Source organism: Balaenoptera physalus (assembly GCF_965194825.1).
Source record: "Balaenoptera physalus genome assembly, chromosome: 14".
In the NCBI taxonomy this organism is placed as follows: Eukaryota; Metazoa; Chordata; class Mammalia; order Artiodactyla; family Balaenopteridae; genus Balaenoptera; species Balaenoptera physalus.
In genome coordinates this window covers 83,304,080-83,322,020 of record NC_138893.1, presented here as the reverse complement: position 1 = coordinate 83,322,020, position 17,941 = coordinate 83,304,080, and the positions used below count along the sequence as shown (strand labels likewise).

Here is a 17,941-nt window from a genome sequence, read left to right as displayed (position 1 = left end):
CAAAGGCCAAGGAGGACCAGACCAACTCTAGACAGGAAGATCTGGAAAAGGAGTATGCAGCATTTACTGCATTACAGTGATAAACCTAATTATTGTTCTTTACAAACTGTGGAAGGAAGAACAGGCCAAAAAAAACACTAGATGTCTCATACCTTCAAGTACTGACAAAGCCACAACGCAAATTTTGTGGCTGTTTCCAATTCTTTAAAAACCACCCAACAGTACGCCACATTTTAACTAACAAACTTTGGTCAAAAAAGCACTGACAAAGTATCACTGTTCATGTCCATGGAAATAACACAGTGGGAAGGAGGTCCTGTTATCCCATGGGCTGGTGAGGGATGAACGCTGTCCTCCAGAAGCAGGTGGGCAGGGATTTGGGAGCTGCTCAGTTATGATCCAATGTTTCCTTCTCTTTCTTTACAACTGCTTTTGCTACACTTACTATTAGCTGTATGGGCCCTGGGCCCAAGGTAAAACGCAGCCAGGCTTGAATAACTTGCGAACTGAGTTGGGTCTGGGAGTCTAGGAGGGATCACTTCTGGCAGCTGGAATCTCCATTTTCATCATTTCCATTTATTTCCTAGGCCTCCTTTGCTTGCTGAACCTTCTCAAAACAACTCCACGAAGAGGCACAGATGACAAAACGGAGGCACAGGTGGGTGAAACCATGTGCCGGAGGTCACAGCTAATCAGCAAATCCCAGATTCAAACCTAGAGGACTTGACTCTAAAGCCACAGACCTTTTGCTTCTCCACGTGCAGTCCATGAATCAGCAGCGTGAGCATCACCAGGAGATGTGAGGAAGCTCAGGTCCACCCCAGACCTACTGAATCAGAGTCTGAATTTTAACACAATCCCTAAGTGATTCACGAGCACATGAAAGTTTGAGAAGTGCTGCTCTAAACCACAATGCTAGACTGTGATGAAACTGCTGGGGCAGCTCAGCACGTAGGAAGACAGAGTCTATTCATTAGAGGAATTTAGAGCAGGGAGCAAGCAGGGCACAGGTAGAAGACACTTCATTCAGACTTTAGATGATTAGCACTACTGCCGTTTCCTCCTCTCAACTCCACGCCTCTGGCCACTCTCCCAGGGCTGTTTTAGGTCCTGCAGGATGCCTCAGAACCAACAGGCTTTAAAAAAAAAAAAAGTAGACTTTACCTTTTAGAGCGATTTTGGGTTCATAGCAAAACTGAGAGTAAAGTACAGAGAGCTCCCACCTACCCCCTGTCCCCACACACGCACAGTGTCCCCCACCATCAACATCCCCACCGGAGCAGTGCGTTTGCTACAGCTGAGGAGCCTACACTGACACATCATTATTGCCCAGAGTCCGTGGCTTACATTAAGGTTCACTCTTCCAACAGGCTTTCAACTCCTGGGGCAGAATATCTATCAGGGAAAAAAACTGGGGGAGCCTGGCTCCTTGTACCAAATACCCTTCTGAATTCAAGTGCCTAAGAGTCTGACAATAACCAGAGGTGGACCATATGCTCTCTGCTCTCAGCTTCCTCAGTTCTGCACCACTCTTGGGCTGGTCCACTTGTATCCCTGAGGGACGGAGTTAGAGGCTAGAGCCAAAAGGGCCACAGCTCTGAAGGACGGAGCAGCGGAGAGAGGAGAGAGGAGAGGAATACTGAATTAAGGGGACAAAACTGTCTCCTCTTCTGCCACAAGCCAGGTCTGGCTCCATGGCAACCCCGCCTCCTGGACCTGCAGCTCCCCTACATCTTCAGGAGTCCTGGTTCCCACTGGACACCAGATAGCCTGGCTAGCCTGCTCTGCCAGGACATGGTCCTGACTCACCCTTCCCTCTCCCTGCCCTTGACCCCAAAATAGGGCCTCAGACCAACACGCTCAGGATCTGGGAGCAGTCGTGAAACAGAAGCACAGTTCTAGGCGATCAGATGCTGACAAAGGGAGTGTGCCTTGCCTGGCCTTCCCTGGGTCCTGCTCCCTCCCGAACAGAGCAGATGGCTGGGGTAGATGGTCACTCCACCTGCCTTAATTCTGAGCTGGGGGCAGGTGATTAAAAAGAACAAAAAGCGGGGGGGCTACCAAACCAAGTAAAGTCTAAAAGGTCGAAAAGTATATATCTAATTTAAAAGAAAACATAAAAAGAAGGCTCGGGCATTATTCAGCTAGAATCCGAGTTTTGTACTTGCCGGTTGATGCTCGATTGTCTTCATCCTACCCTGACCCTGCTGTGGTCAACCATGCCCGTGTCACAGGTAACGCAGACATGGTTCTGCCTCCTGCATCATCTACCCCACCCCTTGTTCTCCTCCCTCCAGGAGGACAATTCATCATTGCTCTACGAGTTGGTCACCTGGGACATAAGGAAATGAAGTTGCTGTCCGCAGACCCTGAGACCCGGGACTGGAACACCAAAATGCTTCTGTGCTCGTGGATGGCTTTAGTCACCCACATTCTTTTTTTCTCCTGCTCTGGAACTGCTAGGTCAGAGGTCACAAGCTCACAAAGCCTAGAGGGACCAGGTAGGCAGTACAAATGTGAGATAACAGCAAACACAGTGGCCAGCGGGCTAAAGGGGCAGCCACTGCCCAGCCCCAGCTGATTCCGGCCACATATGGATGTGGGCTCAGCAGAGCCAAACCTTCTGATTTGAAAGATTGGGAAATAGAATTTTTTTCAAAATGTGAAATCTCGTTTTAAAATACTGGCAAACAATACAAATATTTTTAAACCACTGGGCCGGCCAAACAAAACACGCCTGAGTCTGTGACTGCTGTTTTAGCTGCTCCTCTCATCATTTCTCTTCTACCTAAGGCAACACTTCGGTCCCCACCGTCCTGTTTGCAGGTGAGGGTCTAACTTCAGAGAGCTCCGGTAGTTCCAAACCCAGGAATTGTGGGCTGAGAGGTGCTGGCTCCGTGGAAGACTGCACCAGGCAGAGCTGAGCACCAGCGATGCCAATCTGCTTTGGGTGTAATCCAAGCTGCTGATTGCCATCTATAAAGCCCTGCACGGCTGCAGTTCTGGTTACCTCACAGCTCCTCTCCCCTTGGGCTGGAGTACGACCTCACTCTCCTACCTAATAGCTCCCGGTGAGCACTCCAGCCCGAGATCTGGGAAGCCGGAGGCTGAGTACCTCTGGAGGAAGCATCGAGCTTCGGCAAGTCGCCTTACAGCCCCAGCTGCCAACCCAGCGGAGTGGGAGGCCTCCAGGGCACTGTGGGAGCCCCGATATTGAGGCTGTGCCTGAGGAGCGCGGAAAACGTGTTGTCCTTTGTGATGATCACAGCTTTCAGGGAAAACCTAAGAGATGCTCCCTGCTCTGCCTCAAGTCAAGCCCGGGGCTTCTGCTCAGACACTGCAGCCAGCCCAGTTTCTGCTCCCTCTGCAAGAAGCACCGAATTGGGGCCAGCGTTTTTGGCAAAGACTACTTCAGCTGAACAATGTAAAACGGAGCTGGAGTGGGCTGTGGCAGGCAAACCTCCTCGGCTTTAGAACAACCAACAATGTGCTCCTGTCCCGCATGTCAGGGTGGGAGCAGGGAGAAATCCTCTTATTTTTCTCCTTCTCCATCCGAGTGGCTCCTGCCATCCCATCTCCAGAGAAGCCAGGCGGGTGGGCAGCTTGCTTTCCCGGCTCCGGGGAATACAAACGGGAGCACCATGGAAACCCCCAGAGTGTGCACGACACCGCAACAGGAACAAAACTTTTTCAAGTCCAGAAACAAAATCCGGACCCTTTTATGATGGCCATGGAAGGCCCCTGGTGAGGGATGCTGGCAGGCTACTAGCCCAGAGCCTCACACGCCGAGGACCTGGACCTCAGCCCACAGATGGAAGGAGAGGGAAAGAAAGCGAGTCTGAAACATATTCTGATACCTCACTCCCAGCCCTGAGATGGCACCACAGGGATGGAGACACTCAGGTCTCTGAACTAGAACACCCCAGAATTCTGAGCAATATATGGCTGCTATCCTGCTTGGGCAAAAAAAGACACCAGGCAAAGGCCCAGGGACAGAAGTGGTTCCCTACACAAAAACAGTGGATTTCTGTTCTCTCCAACTTCCACAAAATGCCCAAGAAATGCTCTATATAAGGGCACTTACCAATGTTTGGATGCTTCAAAAGTCGGCATATCCGGGCCTCACGTTCTAGTTTCTGGTGATCTAAGAGCAGAAGAGAGAAAACAAAAGCCATCAAACATCCATTCTATTTGTGGCCACCTGGCTATTCATATGCTTTCAATTCTTAGGCACCAACTATGCCCTTTTTACAATTTGCTGAATTAATACAGCAGGTCACGGCAATTCTGGAGACAAGTATTAATGACAACCTTTTCCTGATGAAGAAGTGCCTTAGGAAAGCTTCCCAAGTTAGTGAGTGGCAGAGCCAGGATATGAATCCAGGTCTTTAACTAAAACTGTAGTGCTCTTTCCACCACAGCAGGGATTTCACTGGGCCAGTGTGTCCAGAATCTCTTCCTTGCTGGAAATACTAATAATAATGGCTAAGTTTTATTGAACACCTACTACAAGACCAGATATTGTGCTAAGAGTGCTGCATATATTCTCTAATACAGTCTTCATGGCAACCCTGAAACATAATGATGCTGACAATGAAGATGGCGATGATTTGAAAAAAATAATAATACTAGCTAACATTTATTGAGAGCTTACTTCTACACCAGGCAGATACATATTTTAATTTAGTCTCAGAACAATGCTGTGAGGTTGGTAGTATTATGATGCCTGTTTTGCAGAAATCCTGCTTCTCCCCAGGATCCTCTTGGCTGTCCACTGCTGAGAGCTCTGACCTCTTGGCACTCAGGCTCTGGGGTTACCCTGTTTTGGTCAAATGACCAGAATCCAAGAGCCCACAAATCTAAGCAAGCTGTGTTGGTCAGTTCCTTCCCCAGGAAGGCAGAGATCCAGGAAGCAGAAAGAGGCTGCTACTACTCAAAGCAAGGTGGCCTAGAAGCCCTGCCTACTCTACCCCCCCCATCTCTACTTGCTGGAATCCTGCCAAAGTCACCTGCTTCACAGAGTCTTCCCTGTTCCTCCTGGTAGTCTGTGACTTCTCTCCCCATGACCCACCCCCGTCTCCCACAGCACCTCTTATAATTCTCACATCACACATTAAATCATATATTAAATCTTTCGGTCACAAGCTCTTCAAAGGGTGGGACCTCTCTGCGTGATGCTTCCTAGAGTTCCTTCCATATCAGAGGCTTAATAACGGTTTGTCAATAACATTGACAGTAGTAGTAAAAACTACTATTTACGAAGCATTTACTATATGCCAGGCAGAGGCACGGATTATCTTATTTCATCCTCACAGAAACCCTGTGAAGTGGAGGATCTGATTAGCTCCATTACATTGTAAAGGAGGAAACTGAGGCTTAAAAGGTTCAAGTAACCTGGCCAAGGTCCCACAGACAGGCAGTGGATGCAGGTGGTCCGAGCCTAGAGCCCTCTTTCTCCATTGCTATGATGTAATGACAAGATAAAGAAAAGTGAGAGTATCAAGTAAAGACTCCAGGCTTTGGGGGGCATAGTCCAGTTCACCTCAACTTCTCCAGGTCCAGGCAGATACTTTCCCATCCATAGCTGCCAAGCAATTCCCGCCTCCCTTGGTAGGGGCTTCTGCCCATCCCACCTCTACCTAAATAGCAAAGAGTCTCTGTAAAGCCTCCCATGACCCTCACAACCCTCACAACCATTTTACCAGGCAGGTGCATTGATTATCCCATTTCACAGATGATAAAACAGGCCCAGAGAAGTTAAATAACTTGCCCGAGATCCTACAGCAGGAAAGGGATAGAACTGTGATTTCAAGCCCAGGCCTGCCTGAGATAATGTACGGATTATAGATGAGAAGGAATTCATATTTATTGTTTCACCAACCACCCTCAGCTTTGTCCTAAACTTTCCCGCTAGGGACAGCTCTGCTTTGTGGAAGAAGGACGTGGGGACAGGCAGAGATTAGTTCCTGCTGCCTAGCTAATCCATCCCAGCTGTCCAAAGATCTGGGTCAGGCCTTCCTCGAGTTCAGTATGACCACTGACCAGGATGCAGCCAGGAGAACTCCAGGTAACCCCACACTGCCTGGGATCCCTCAGGGCCAGGGACCTTCAGAAGGTAGGCAGTTGAGGAAGGAGCACTAGCCCTGCCTGGTGGCAGGGGGGCTTGCTTCTTCCAGATCTGGCCAGAGGATGTCAGGGCGACCCCACCTTCCTCCCCATCCCTGGACGTGGGATGGCGGTACCAAGCTAGTCACCCTAAAGCTGAAGACCCACCAGCCCTCTCTCTGACCACTCACCTCACACCCTCCAACCCCCAACTGTCGGGCTTGGCTGCCTGGGCAGGTGCAGGAGAACAGTATCTTGCCATGCGGAGGTGGCAGCTGAGGGGAAGGCCCAGAAGATTAATGTTTATCTCCTCCCTTAAGACTCTTACTGGCTAATAGTTACAGTTCCACAACAGCAAAAGCACTAAAAATACGGATGCTCTGGCTTTATCAGTGACTCAGAGTAGGAAGAGAAGAGACACAGAGTCACACTCCCAGCTCCTTGAAGGAGCTGCCCAGGGTCCAGAGGGTCCTAGATAGTCACTTAGTTCGACCCTAACTCCAAGGAGCTGAGCCCCACATTCTGCCCAAGGCCTGTGTCTCCTCTGAACCTCGGGCTGCATCTTGGTCCTTGCTCTGATCCTTAGTCATGGAGTCTGGCCATTAACACATCAGCTTTGGAGTCAGAGAGCCCCAGGCTGAGTCCCAGAGCCGCCACGTTGGGTGAGTTATTAAACCCATCTGAGCCTCATTCATTCACTCAGAAAATATTTATTGAGGCCTACTATGTGACAGGCACTGTTCCAGATGCTGGGGATATGGCAGTGAACAAAAGAGATAATAATCCCCACCCTCATCGAGCTGATATCCTAGAGGAGCTGGGGGTGGGGAGGGACAGACAGTAACAACTGGATGGTACGTTGGATGTCGTGGTAAGTGCAATGGAGAAAAATAAAGAAGGGAAGCGCGAGAGTGGACACTTAAAATAGGTGGTCAGGGAACACCTCAGCAAGGAGGTGACGTTTGATTAGAACCTGAAGGAGGTGAGAGAGTGAGCCAGGCACATAGCTTGGGAAAAAGTTTCTTCGCTTCTAAAATGGAGGCAGCGATATCCGTGGATTAAATGATGTATTTGGGTAAACGCTCAGCACAGTGCCTGGCACACAGGGAGAGCCTCCTTTCCAAGGGCCCAGTGATAAGACGGATGAGACCTCCCAGGCTGGGCTTGTGCCCATGGCCATCACCAGAGATACGAGAGAGTCGGGCCCACTCTCCCTCAGCCTGGGCAGTCATGGGGTCCACAGCACAGCAACTGAGCCCTCCGACCTGGCTCCATCACAGCCTCCTGTTTGGGGGTGGGGCCCACCTGTGTCTAGAGCCTACAGGGGAAGGTTAACAACAGGGGCTCATCAGACAGAGGACAGCCCAGGAAATGCCGCTGCCCGTGGGATCCCTGGTCTTCCTCGGCCTCAGCCTTGCTGGCTGTGGCGCCCTGCCATCCCGAAGCTCTGCTCAATGAGCCGTGTGGTTTCTGCTTACCACGTTCTCCCTGCCTCTTTACTCCTCGCACAGCCAGCCAGCACCCCACCTCTCCAGCTATTGTCTCTTGTCCCTTTCCCTCCTCACTTCCGGTCCTGTTGTCCCCTCCAGGGCTGCTCCATGTCTGGGAAAAAGCAAAGGGCTCCACCCCAGCAGCAGTGGTGTTTGAGGAACAAGTAAGGTTTGCAGAGCATCTTTTCCAGATGCAAGGTCTGTCCTGTAAACTCGCATCCCCAGCCCCAAAAGGGGTGAGGCCACTGAACTGGCCTGGTCCACAGTGGTAGGTCCAGGTCCTGGCTTGGCATCCCAAGGTGATAACACATCAGCCGGTGCTCTTGTCACAAAGGCAGCCTTCTCCCTTGACAGCCCCCTCCTTCCAGTGACCACTGAGCTTGCCGTTCCTAGGGAATAGCCCAGACCTTCCAAGGCTGACCCTCTTCCCACCCACCTTTCAACTGGGCTCATCCCCACCCCCTCACACGGCCCAGCCCCCCCTTCCTGTTTGACAACGGCCACTTCCCGCTTTTGCACAGGGCCACTTCCTGCCTGCCTGTGCGCTACTGCCATGGAGAGACCCACCCTTGCCGGCCTTCAGCCCAGCTCCAACCATAGCCCTCTGCAAGGATTTCCCCTCAAGAGCAGAGGTGGCAACAGGAGCAGAAAGCAGAAGCGGCCGTTATCAAGATCCCGCTTCAGGCTTTCCTAACAGCCCACCCAGGGCAGAGCCAGGCCCTGGGACACAAGGATCCCTGGAGGCCTCACCTCTCCCGCTTTCTGCCCAAGCGCTTCAAGACTTGGTTCAGGGCACCACAAAGGCCGAATACCCTTGACAAGAAGGGCAGCAAGGAGTGACCAGATGCAGAAAAGAGGAAGCAGACAGTGAGGAGACGGTGCGTGGCAAAGGGGCGGCAGAAACACCTCTCCCTTAGGACCCCAGGGGAGATGCCCACTCCAAATTCACTTTCCTTCCCCAACAGCATCGGGACCCAGGGAGGGCCGGTCAGATTCTCCACAGCCCTGCAGAGACACGCTGGCTGATTTAGTGACATTTCTCTAAAACCACGAATGCCACCACCAGCTTCAACTAAGATCCTGCTGCCATCTAAACATACAACCCACTGTAAGTGGGAAAGGACACAGAGCCCTGCTCTGGCTATGGGGACGCTCCCCAAGTTCCAACCTCAATGACACCCTTGACTTCTCAAAGGGTATTTCAAAGGTCTGTGCCTGTGGCCCCAACATGGGTTAGGAAAAGCTTCCCAGAGCCTATCGAGTTCAGATGCTCGATGTGGGTCTCTCCTCTTGTTGCTCTTCCAAGTGTCCCCCTCCAGGCCCCCCGGAGATATCGCTCCGAGGAGTATAAACAAGGGCAGCATAGGGATTTGGTGTCATAATCCACATTCCCCAGCTGCTTATAAACAGCCCCTGGCCTTGGGCACTGACTAGTGGGAATCCCAAGCCACAGTCTCATTGACCTTACCCTGACATTGTGATGCCACATCCCTTCCTCTTTGAATCTCACTCTAAAGGTGCAAAGTGCCCAGTTAAGAGCAAAGTCCGTGTATCATGTAAGAGCAGGGGCCACAGCTTCTAATTCCTTCACACCCATACACCCGGGGACTAGCTGAGGGTTGTGAATACAGTGAGACGGAGCCTGAAATGTGCCCACGTGAACCCCTGGGGCTCTGTCCTTTAACCTGGTGTCCACCCCCCCCTTCTCTTCAGTCCTAACTCGAGCAGTTTTAACTGGGCGACACAAAGACCTGAGCCCTACTTTGGTCTCTGAATCTTAAGACAAGAGAAGCTTTAACTAAGGAGGAAAAGGAGGGAGGCACCAAGAAGTGCCCCATAGTGAAAGTCTCCCAAACCAGCTTGGACAGAGAGAATCCCCATGGGGTCACTAGCAAGCCCCAAGAAGGCAAGGCTCTGCCTCTGGACACTCTCAAGGGCCAGAACAGGGTCAGCCGCTGAGTTCTCCATGCCCCTGGAAGGGCTCTGGGTGCCTGCAGCCTTTGCCCACTGTTTTGGTGACATTTCCTTCATGGTAACCAGCCCCAAGTAAAACATCCCAGGAAGCAGCCCCTAAAAATAGCTCCTCCCAGGGCAGCAGCAAGCAGGGGGAGGGGAAAGAGAGGGAGGAGAAAAGAGGGGAGCAGATGGGAAGCTGCTGCTGCTGATAGAGCCCAGGAAGTAGAGGTGGTGTTGGGGGGAAGTGGCTGGAAATATCCCCATCATAGAGCGGTCTCTACCCACAGAGGTGGTTACAGATGACAGCAAGACCTAGCCAGCAGCAAGGAGGGATTTGCTCCACTGGGCTTAGAGCTCTGGGCCTAGATGGAGAGGTACGGGGGTGATATATCAGGATTTATCACAGGAACAAAATATCCAGAATATGTATTTTAAAGGGAAGAGTCAAAGGGTAAGTGAAGTCTATACTGCTTAAGAATGCTGGGATCTGAGCACTGGCATGCCTACATCTCAAAACAAACCAATCTTTTGTGTCTTGGTTTCCCCACTGGCTGTGGGACAGATCTGGCTGGCCAGGGGCAGAAGACAAAGGGCCTCTGCCGAGAGGCACTCAGAAGGTGCGAAGTGCCCATTTCTTCCTGTCACCACCCTTTTGGCACCCAGGGGATCAGGCCCACGTCAGCACGCCAAGGCTGTCCAGAGAGCAGCAAGCACAGAGATGGGGCAGAAGCCTGTCACACCCACTCCTCCCCTTCCCTGTCTCCAGCCTCAGCAGAGAATGGGGTCAGCCACTCACCTCTAGGGTTTCAGCACAGCCTCAAAGCTTGGAGCACAGCTCCTAACAAGGGACCAGAGCAAGCAGCAGGAAGAAGCAAGCAGCAGGGCTTCCCCTACAGGATGGGGCCACCTTCCAACCTCCATCTCCACACTATGATGCCAGCACCCCAAGTCACTCGGGGAAGGGCTGGGAGGGCAGGGAGGCAGGCCGGCCAGTGTTGTGTGAGCTAAGTCGCACAGCTCAAAGCATGACTGTGTGATGAAACTGGCCCTTAGCACAAAGAAGGGGCCTCCAGGCTGCTTCCTCATCTACCCAGGGGGAAGGGTCAGAGGAGCTCCTTCACTTATATACAGGATGCCCATTTCTCTGTCAACAGAAATTGGTCTGTTTTATCCTCAGGAGGAAAGCACGGTTTTGGATCTAATATCTAATCTCCTTAAATGCTTCCTCAAGTCTCAGAGTCCCAGCGTTCCCATGCTGCAAAGATTTCTCTTTCTTCTGCCCCTCCCTCATTGCTGTATCACCGTCCTCTCTCTTCATCCTTAACAGGAAAGTCTCACTTGGAGATACCACAGGGGACACAAATGTCATGGGGGCTACTCAGGCCAACACTAAGGGGGTGGAGACTTTTAGCTGGCACCACCCAGGGGGATCCTATTTCACTCCTCAGGGCCAGCTGGACCCAGAAAGGGACAGCCTTTGCCCTTCCGGTGGCCAACATGCCACAACTCCAGCCCCTCAGCTTGCCACAGCCTTGGACACGAAGTGGCACCCCAATCTGGGGGCTCAGAAGCAGGCCTCTAATCACAGAACAGCCCACGTACACAGATGGCCACATACCGGCCAAGACACCACCTGGAGAAGGCTGGGCTAAGGTGTGTCTGGTAAATCTCAGAGAGCATGGCAACAGCAACTGTCACAGCTGTTGCTGACTTTAGACGGCATTTCTTGAAGTGTGGCTCAGGGTCTACCTGCATGAAATTCACTAAGGCACTTGTTAAAAATGTCGATTCTGAGGCTCCACCCCAGACCTCCTGAAGCAGAATCTCTGTGGACAGAGCCCAGGAATGTGCATTTTTAACCAGTCTTCAAGGTGATCCTCTTGTACACTAAAATTGAAAATTGCTGCTTAGAGGAAGTCCCAACATTGCCCTATAAGGCCGTTTATGACACGGAAGGAAGATGATAAGCTGCACTGTCTTCCTATATCTCCCACCTGCTTTATTCTCCAAGCACAGGTCTTTAACCTCATCTGTCCTCCCCTACAGCTGTGTCAGGCCTACAGCCTGGCTCCATGGATGAGAAAGGGGGAACCCAAGCCAGCACCAGGGTACAAGGGATCCAGCAACTTGGCTATGAGTTTCCTGAGCGCCAAAGCCAAAAGGCAACCAGGCTGGTTACACAGTCCATTCACTCAACAAGTATAGGAGGCTCAATATGTATCAGGCACTTTGCTGTATCAATATGTATCCGGTCCCGCCCACACCAAAGTAAAAGAAACAGATATGGTTCCTACCTTTACCTCCCAGGTCCTGAGGAAGGGGAAAGCTTTTGCTTACATTTAGCTTCAACAGAAATTTCTTCACATGGGGTATACAGATTAAATAAATAAATAAACAAAGCAAGTGCTGTAACAGATTTCATAATATTGTTTCCGATAGCACCTCTTAGTAAGGCTAAGTATCCCATCATAGTGAAAGCAATCGGAATTCAGATAAATGGTCCAAATAGAGAAGTTCCTTATGACCTGAACTGCTCCAAAGATAAATCCTAAACTATGTAGAGAAAAGAAAGGACCATTTGCCCTTCAACTGTAGCAATATGGGAAATGCTTTGGATATAAGCAAGAGAGTGGGATATAAAATGTTATGCTCCACGAGGTGAAAATCTATATGCATATGAATAAAGATAAGAAGAGAATATGAAGATTTAAAAATAAAAAAAGACATAAGGGCTCAGGCTTCTGGGGGAGGGGGTGCTCTTAAATCTTAAAATAACGACTTATCATTGCCATCACCTGGCCCACTAGCTCTGCATCCAAGCCTATTTTAAATGCCTCCTGCAGCCTAGCTGAGAGCTAAGCTTGGAACCACCGGCTCCCTTAAGAGCCCCAACTCTACACCTACTGCTGTTCCAAAGCAAATGGAGTGACGTTATGTGACTTTCAGTGACTCTACGTGGACAGGCCCGCAGACAACATCAGCCCTCAAGGCTCAGCCACGTGAACTCCCTACCTTGTCGCACAGCCACCACCGTGGGCCCCCGAGGCCACCATGACAAGAAACAACAGAGCAAAAGAAGGATTCCCATCCAGAGCTGACCCCCCAGAAGACCAGGTGATCTCTCCCCATGCCTCCTGGGCCACCTTACCATGGATGCCAAGGAGAACCAGCCCGATACGCTCTTTTTCACTCGGCAGCACAGAGGATCACAAACAAGAAAGATAACAGGCAGAGAGACTCAGCAAACACAGCAAGCTCCTTCAGACCCTCATGGATGACCCTGGTGGGCCCACCACATTCCCAGACACAGAAATCCAACACCTGTGGAGCCCCAGACAGACAGACAGCGACGAGTGAAACCCAGCCCCAGCCGCTGCACCTTTATAAAATATACAGCGTAAACTGAGAGGCTGCAGGGAAGCCACGGCCTTCACTCCCTAACCCCATGGGCACCAGCCTAGTGGGCACTGGCCCAACCCTCCCCAGGAGCTCACACCCCCCACGCCCACACCTACAGCACAGCCCCTGGATGGCTCCCTCCATCTCCAAGACAACACCCTCCCACTCTCAACCTCCAAACAGTACGGGCACTTACATATTCCTGAACTCTCTTGTTGGCATCTGTGCCTATCAGCCAGGACCAGGCCTCTGTCCCAGAGTTAACCTGGCACACAGGCCACACAGCAGAGCCCCAGTTTTGGCATAACCGTCTCGAGAGAGGGGGAGTTGCTGCCTAAAGCATATGATCTTACACAAGAATCTTCTTGAGGAGAAAAGAAATGAAACCTCATCCCATTTGGGCAGGGAAAGAAAGATATCAGCTGGGAAAGATGGGAGAAGGTTGAAAGAAGGTGAGGACTGGAAAGGGACATGATCACATAGGTTAGGGAAGTTCAGGTGGGTAGGGAAGGAGTAGAAAATGATGGCCCAAGGCAGGCAGCTCCACAAAGTCACCACACCAGCTACCCTCATCCCAGAGTTCAGCTCCCAGCTGTCTCTCTCTCTCCCTCCCTCACCCCTGGGTCAGAGGACAGTGGTGCGATGAGGAAAGCAAAGCATTGCATCATTAACTGGAGACACCAGACACCAGCCCCAGTTCTGATGCACCAGGGCTATGCTGTGTGGGCACGGGGAGGTATCCATTCTCAAACCGTCATCCCTGCCTGCGCCCTGCATCCTTGGCCAGAGGATGTCTGCCAAAGAGTCCAGCCCACCGCATTGTCCCGCCTCCCCATGGAAGGAGGGCATCTGACTGCCCACATATCTCTATGGCAACCATCGCCTCCGACTCAAGGTACCCAGAGAGAAAGAAAACAAATAAGTCAACTTAATAGCCAATGTAGAGGAACAGCAAGAGACAGGGGCTGGGAGGGAGACAGCAAGACAATCCCTGCTTGTGGGGATGGAGAGAGGCCCTCCCAGCCAGGAGGCAGACACAGCCCTGCTAAACAGGTCCCAGAATAATTGACATGACAGAAGCCCACTGTCATTGTATAGCTTCTCCAATGCTTAGGGACATCTATTACATCTCTTACCCCAGAGACGCCCAGGTCATTACTAGCCATGGCCCACATCTTCTCCAGGGCATCTGTCCTGGCTCCTAATATATTTATCGCATCCTATTGCCTAGTCTTAATTCCTTTCTATGAGTCTCATAACCTTTGTCTTGGTGCTACACCCTGCAGCTCTCGATGACCTGACCCATCCACATACCTCCATACTCACCACACCTGTTCACAAAGCACTTCACACATTGTTGGGTCTATACCTATCAGATGAGGTGAGTTTGGCAAGCACCCAATACAAGGTGCAGGGAGTGTAGATTCAAGGTGTGAGAGACAGGGCCTGACCCTCCTGGCCTCAGGTACTTGGAAGGATCTCACAAGTTAGGCCCCCAGTCCTGGGTCTTCACAATTCTCAGATCCCGAGGCCAAGCTGCTCCCACTCCGACCAGGCCATTGAGATTTCCAGACCATGAGGCATCAGCCTCCACCCAGGACAGACTGCATCTGCTGTTGCTGCACCACCAACTTTGTAATTTGATCAAAAAAGCAATCAAGTTCATCTGGCAGGATTTGTTCCTGAGAAGCCCTCGCCAGTAGCAGCCTCCCCTGATGTTTACAGATTTCCTTCCCTTGGGAGTCTGTTCTGCCGCCTGCTGGGCAGGGGGAGGCTGGATTTGTCAGAGCTGTTCACTTACTGCATTTTCATCTTAAGTCCCCACTGGGGCACAGGGACTCGGACAGGCCTGGAGTGTTTACCACTGCCCCAAACACAGACTCCAAATGACCCAAATGAAGAGCTAGCCACCCACTACTCCCCATATCCTCCACCTCCATAAAAACCAAACTCCCTTGAGCCTTCACAGACTACTCCTCCCAGCAGCAACCTACATCTCTTACATCTTCATTCTTTTCTACCTGTTCCCCATACAATTCCTTGCCTGGTTTCAAAGTCCACCCACCCTGAAATCCCAATGCTTCTCCAAGTGCTAAAACGCACAATCCCCAACTCCTGGAGCATCTTCAGAAGAATCCATAGCCCTTGGAGGCACCCTTGGGAGAGACCAAGATGGGGAATACTCACCCCGGGCAGATAACTTCTTGGTATTGATGATTTTGGCTGCATACTCCTGCGTGGAGGTTTTCTTCACACACCTGCGGACCACAGAGAAAGCACCCCTGGAGGGAGAAGGGGGAAAGAACTGGGAAACGGAGCAAACACACTTCAGGTCTGAGGACAGTGATGCTCCCATCACTAGACCTTCAGTCAAAATCACACACACACACCAGCGTAGTACCTATCACCATCCAACATGGGGCCGAAGGATGTGGCCTCGGCAGGACACTCAACAGATGTGGGTGGAGGACCACCCTACTCCCACACCCACATCTAGTTCTGGGCAAAGCAACAGCCCTAACCTCAGGCTGTGCGTCAAGCTGGTGGCAGATGCTTAAAACACACACCTGCTGCATCTCACGGACAGCCCTGCAGTCCCGGCCTAGAGGACCCGGAGAAGGCAAGAGACCCTGCCCTTTTCTCAGCAGGAATAGTTGGGGGTAGGAGGAGAGATTAGAAAGAGGGTATAATCCCCTGAGAGAGAAATCTCCCTCAACCATGGGGGAAGGTGAGGAAAGTGAGGCTCAAATCCCCCTCACTCGGCTTCATCCCACTGCAACCTGGCTCAACTGACAGCAAGGAAAGAGAGGATCCAGTTGTGGGTCTCAGACATCAACAGCTCCCCTTTCCCATGATATTTCCCTCTACGTCCGCACCCCCCCCCCCGCCCAGTCCCCCACGGGAGCTCGCACTCTCCAGCTCTGGAAACATCTAGGGGGGCGGACAGGGCGGGGGCTGCAGTGGCCGGGCTCGCCGCCGCGGGTGGGGGTGGGGGGGGCTGGGGCTGCTGCAGCGGCCTGCTTAGTGCGGAGGGGAGGGGGATGCTGCGGCTGCGGCGCGCGGCTCCCGGGACCGCTGCAGGGATGGGGGGAGGGGACGGGGGTGCTGCAGCACTGCCCAGCAGTGGGGCTGGGATCCTGGAAGCCGCACTAGCCGGGGGCGGGGCCGGGTACCAAACATCCCCCCACACCCGCGGACCGCAGCGGGGTTGGAGCTGCAAGGCCGGGGAGGGTCCTGAGTGCCAGGCGCGTGGGACATAGGACGGGATGCTGAATGAGCTCCTGAACTGAGTGGGAAGGAGGCAGCGGGCAGGTGGGGTCGGGATGGGGGGCGCCTGAAGGCTGCAGGAGGGGCGGGGCTGGGGGCGCCCAGGAACTCTTCAGGGGTTGCAGTCCCCGCGGCAGCGCGGGGTGCAGCAGCTCGGGCAGCTGCTGCAGGGCGCGGAGGGCGCTGAGGGGCAGGGAGCTGGGGGCGACGGGGCCCCCGGAGGCGGCTGGCGGGAAAGGCTGGGGGTGGGGCGGGCCGAGGGGGCGCTGCAGCGGCTGGTGCAGGGCCGGGGGGCGGGGCGAGGAGCCGCATAGCGCCCGGGCGGCGGGGGCAGGGTTGGGGAGCCCCGGCGGGCGGCGGGCGGCGGGCGAGCCGTACTTGCCGAGCTCCTCGAAGAGCTGGTAGTCGTCGGTGAAGCGGGTGCAGGTGGCGGTGGTGGCCATGCTGGCGGGCGGGCGGACGCGGCGGTGCAGCCCGCGCCGACGTCGGTGCACAGTCACCACCGCCCGGCCGAGGGAGCAAGAGGAGGAGACGGGGCTGAGCCCGGCAGCACCGCGAGACTTTACCGGGGAGAGCGAGGGAGGGAGGGACACCCCCGCGCCGCCCGCCAGCCCCGCCCCCAGCCCCGCCGGCCCCCCCCGCCCGGCCCCCGGCCCGCCCCCCGGCCCGCCCCCGGGGAGGGGCCTCCCGCCGCCGGCCCCGCCCCGCCCAGGGAGCCGCCTGGGCTGGGTCGAGCGCGCGAGGGAGGGAAGGGTGAGTGTGTGTGGGGGGGTGGTCTCAGCCCCGGGCCGCCAGGAGGGAGCTGAAAGGTTCGCGACCTGTGGGCTTGTCTCAGGGCGGACCCTACAAGTGCTCAGAACGTGCGTGCGAGTGTGTGTGTGTGTGTGTGTTGGGAGTGTGTAGGGGTCTGGACCACCGAGTTTTCTGGTGAAGCTCCACACTCGAGTCCGGCGCACACGATGTGGAGAGAGGGCCAAGGTCAAAAAGCCCGTGTCACACTGCACACTCGGGAGACGCCCCCAGTCTGTGCAGAGCCAGCTCTCAGCAGCCTTCCCTCGGGAAGCTGACAGTCTAGACTTGTGTAAGCATCAGGGCCATTATTAGATAAAACCCTTCAGGCACGGTTTGTTCAGGGAGACCAGGCCAGGACGAAGGATGCAGGTGGAACTCTGCCTTCCTGCACTCCAACCTTAGAGATGAGAGAATGTTCTCTCTCCGGCCAGCAAAGAAAGGGATGAAATGGGAACCATTTAGTAAAGGCTTTGTGCGGTGTGGGCTAGAAGAGCAAGTGGAAGGAAGAAAAAAATAGCCCCATTTTCTTGCAGGCACCCTTTATTTTATTTTATGGCACTCATCACATTGTGTAATGATATGTTTACTGGTATGAGAGGCAGTAGAGCAAGAGCATGGCTGTCTTAAGAGTGAGCTCGGGGTCAGACTGCCTGACTTGTATTTCTGGGCAACTCACTGACCAGCTGTGTGACATCCGGCAAATCACTTAGTTTGTCTGTGCTTCAGTTACCTTATCTGAAAACTGGGAAGAGTAATAGTAACTACCTCACAGAGTTTTGAGTATTAAATGGACTAAATCACGTAGAGCACTTAGAACAGTACCTGGTACCTAAGTAGAAGAGTGTTAGCTATCTGTTTAATATTTGCCTTCCCACTAAATTGTAACAGGGCAGGGCTTCTGCCTCCTTTGTTCACCACTCTTTACTCAGCCC

At 53.1% G+C, this 17,941-nt stretch overlaps 1 protein-coding gene across 18 annotated transcripts in view; it reads right to left on the bottom strand.

Annotated features, from left to right (window-relative positions):
- Positions 1–16,780, bottom strand: part of CAMK2G (calcium/calmodulin dependent protein kinase II gamma) — a 54,254-nt gene extending 37,474 nt beyond the window's left edge. For 17 of the 18 annotated variants that reach the window (XM_082424937.1, XM_082424953.1, XM_082424949.1 and 14 more), the window contains exons 1-3: positions 16,596–16,780; positions 15,138–15,232; positions 4,085–4,144 (exon numbers count right to left, since the gene is read on the bottom strand). In XM_082424937.1, coding sequence (XP_082281063.1) covers positions 4,085–4,144; positions 15,138–15,232; positions 16,596–16,660 — 220 coding nt within the window. In that variant the 5' untranslated portion in view covers positions 16,661–16,780. The remainder of the gene's footprint in view (positions 1–4,084; positions 4,145–15,137; positions 15,233–16,595) is intronic. The other variant, XM_082424945.1, reaches the window with a different exon arrangement.
- Positions 16,781–17,941: the final 1,161 nt, after the last annotated feature.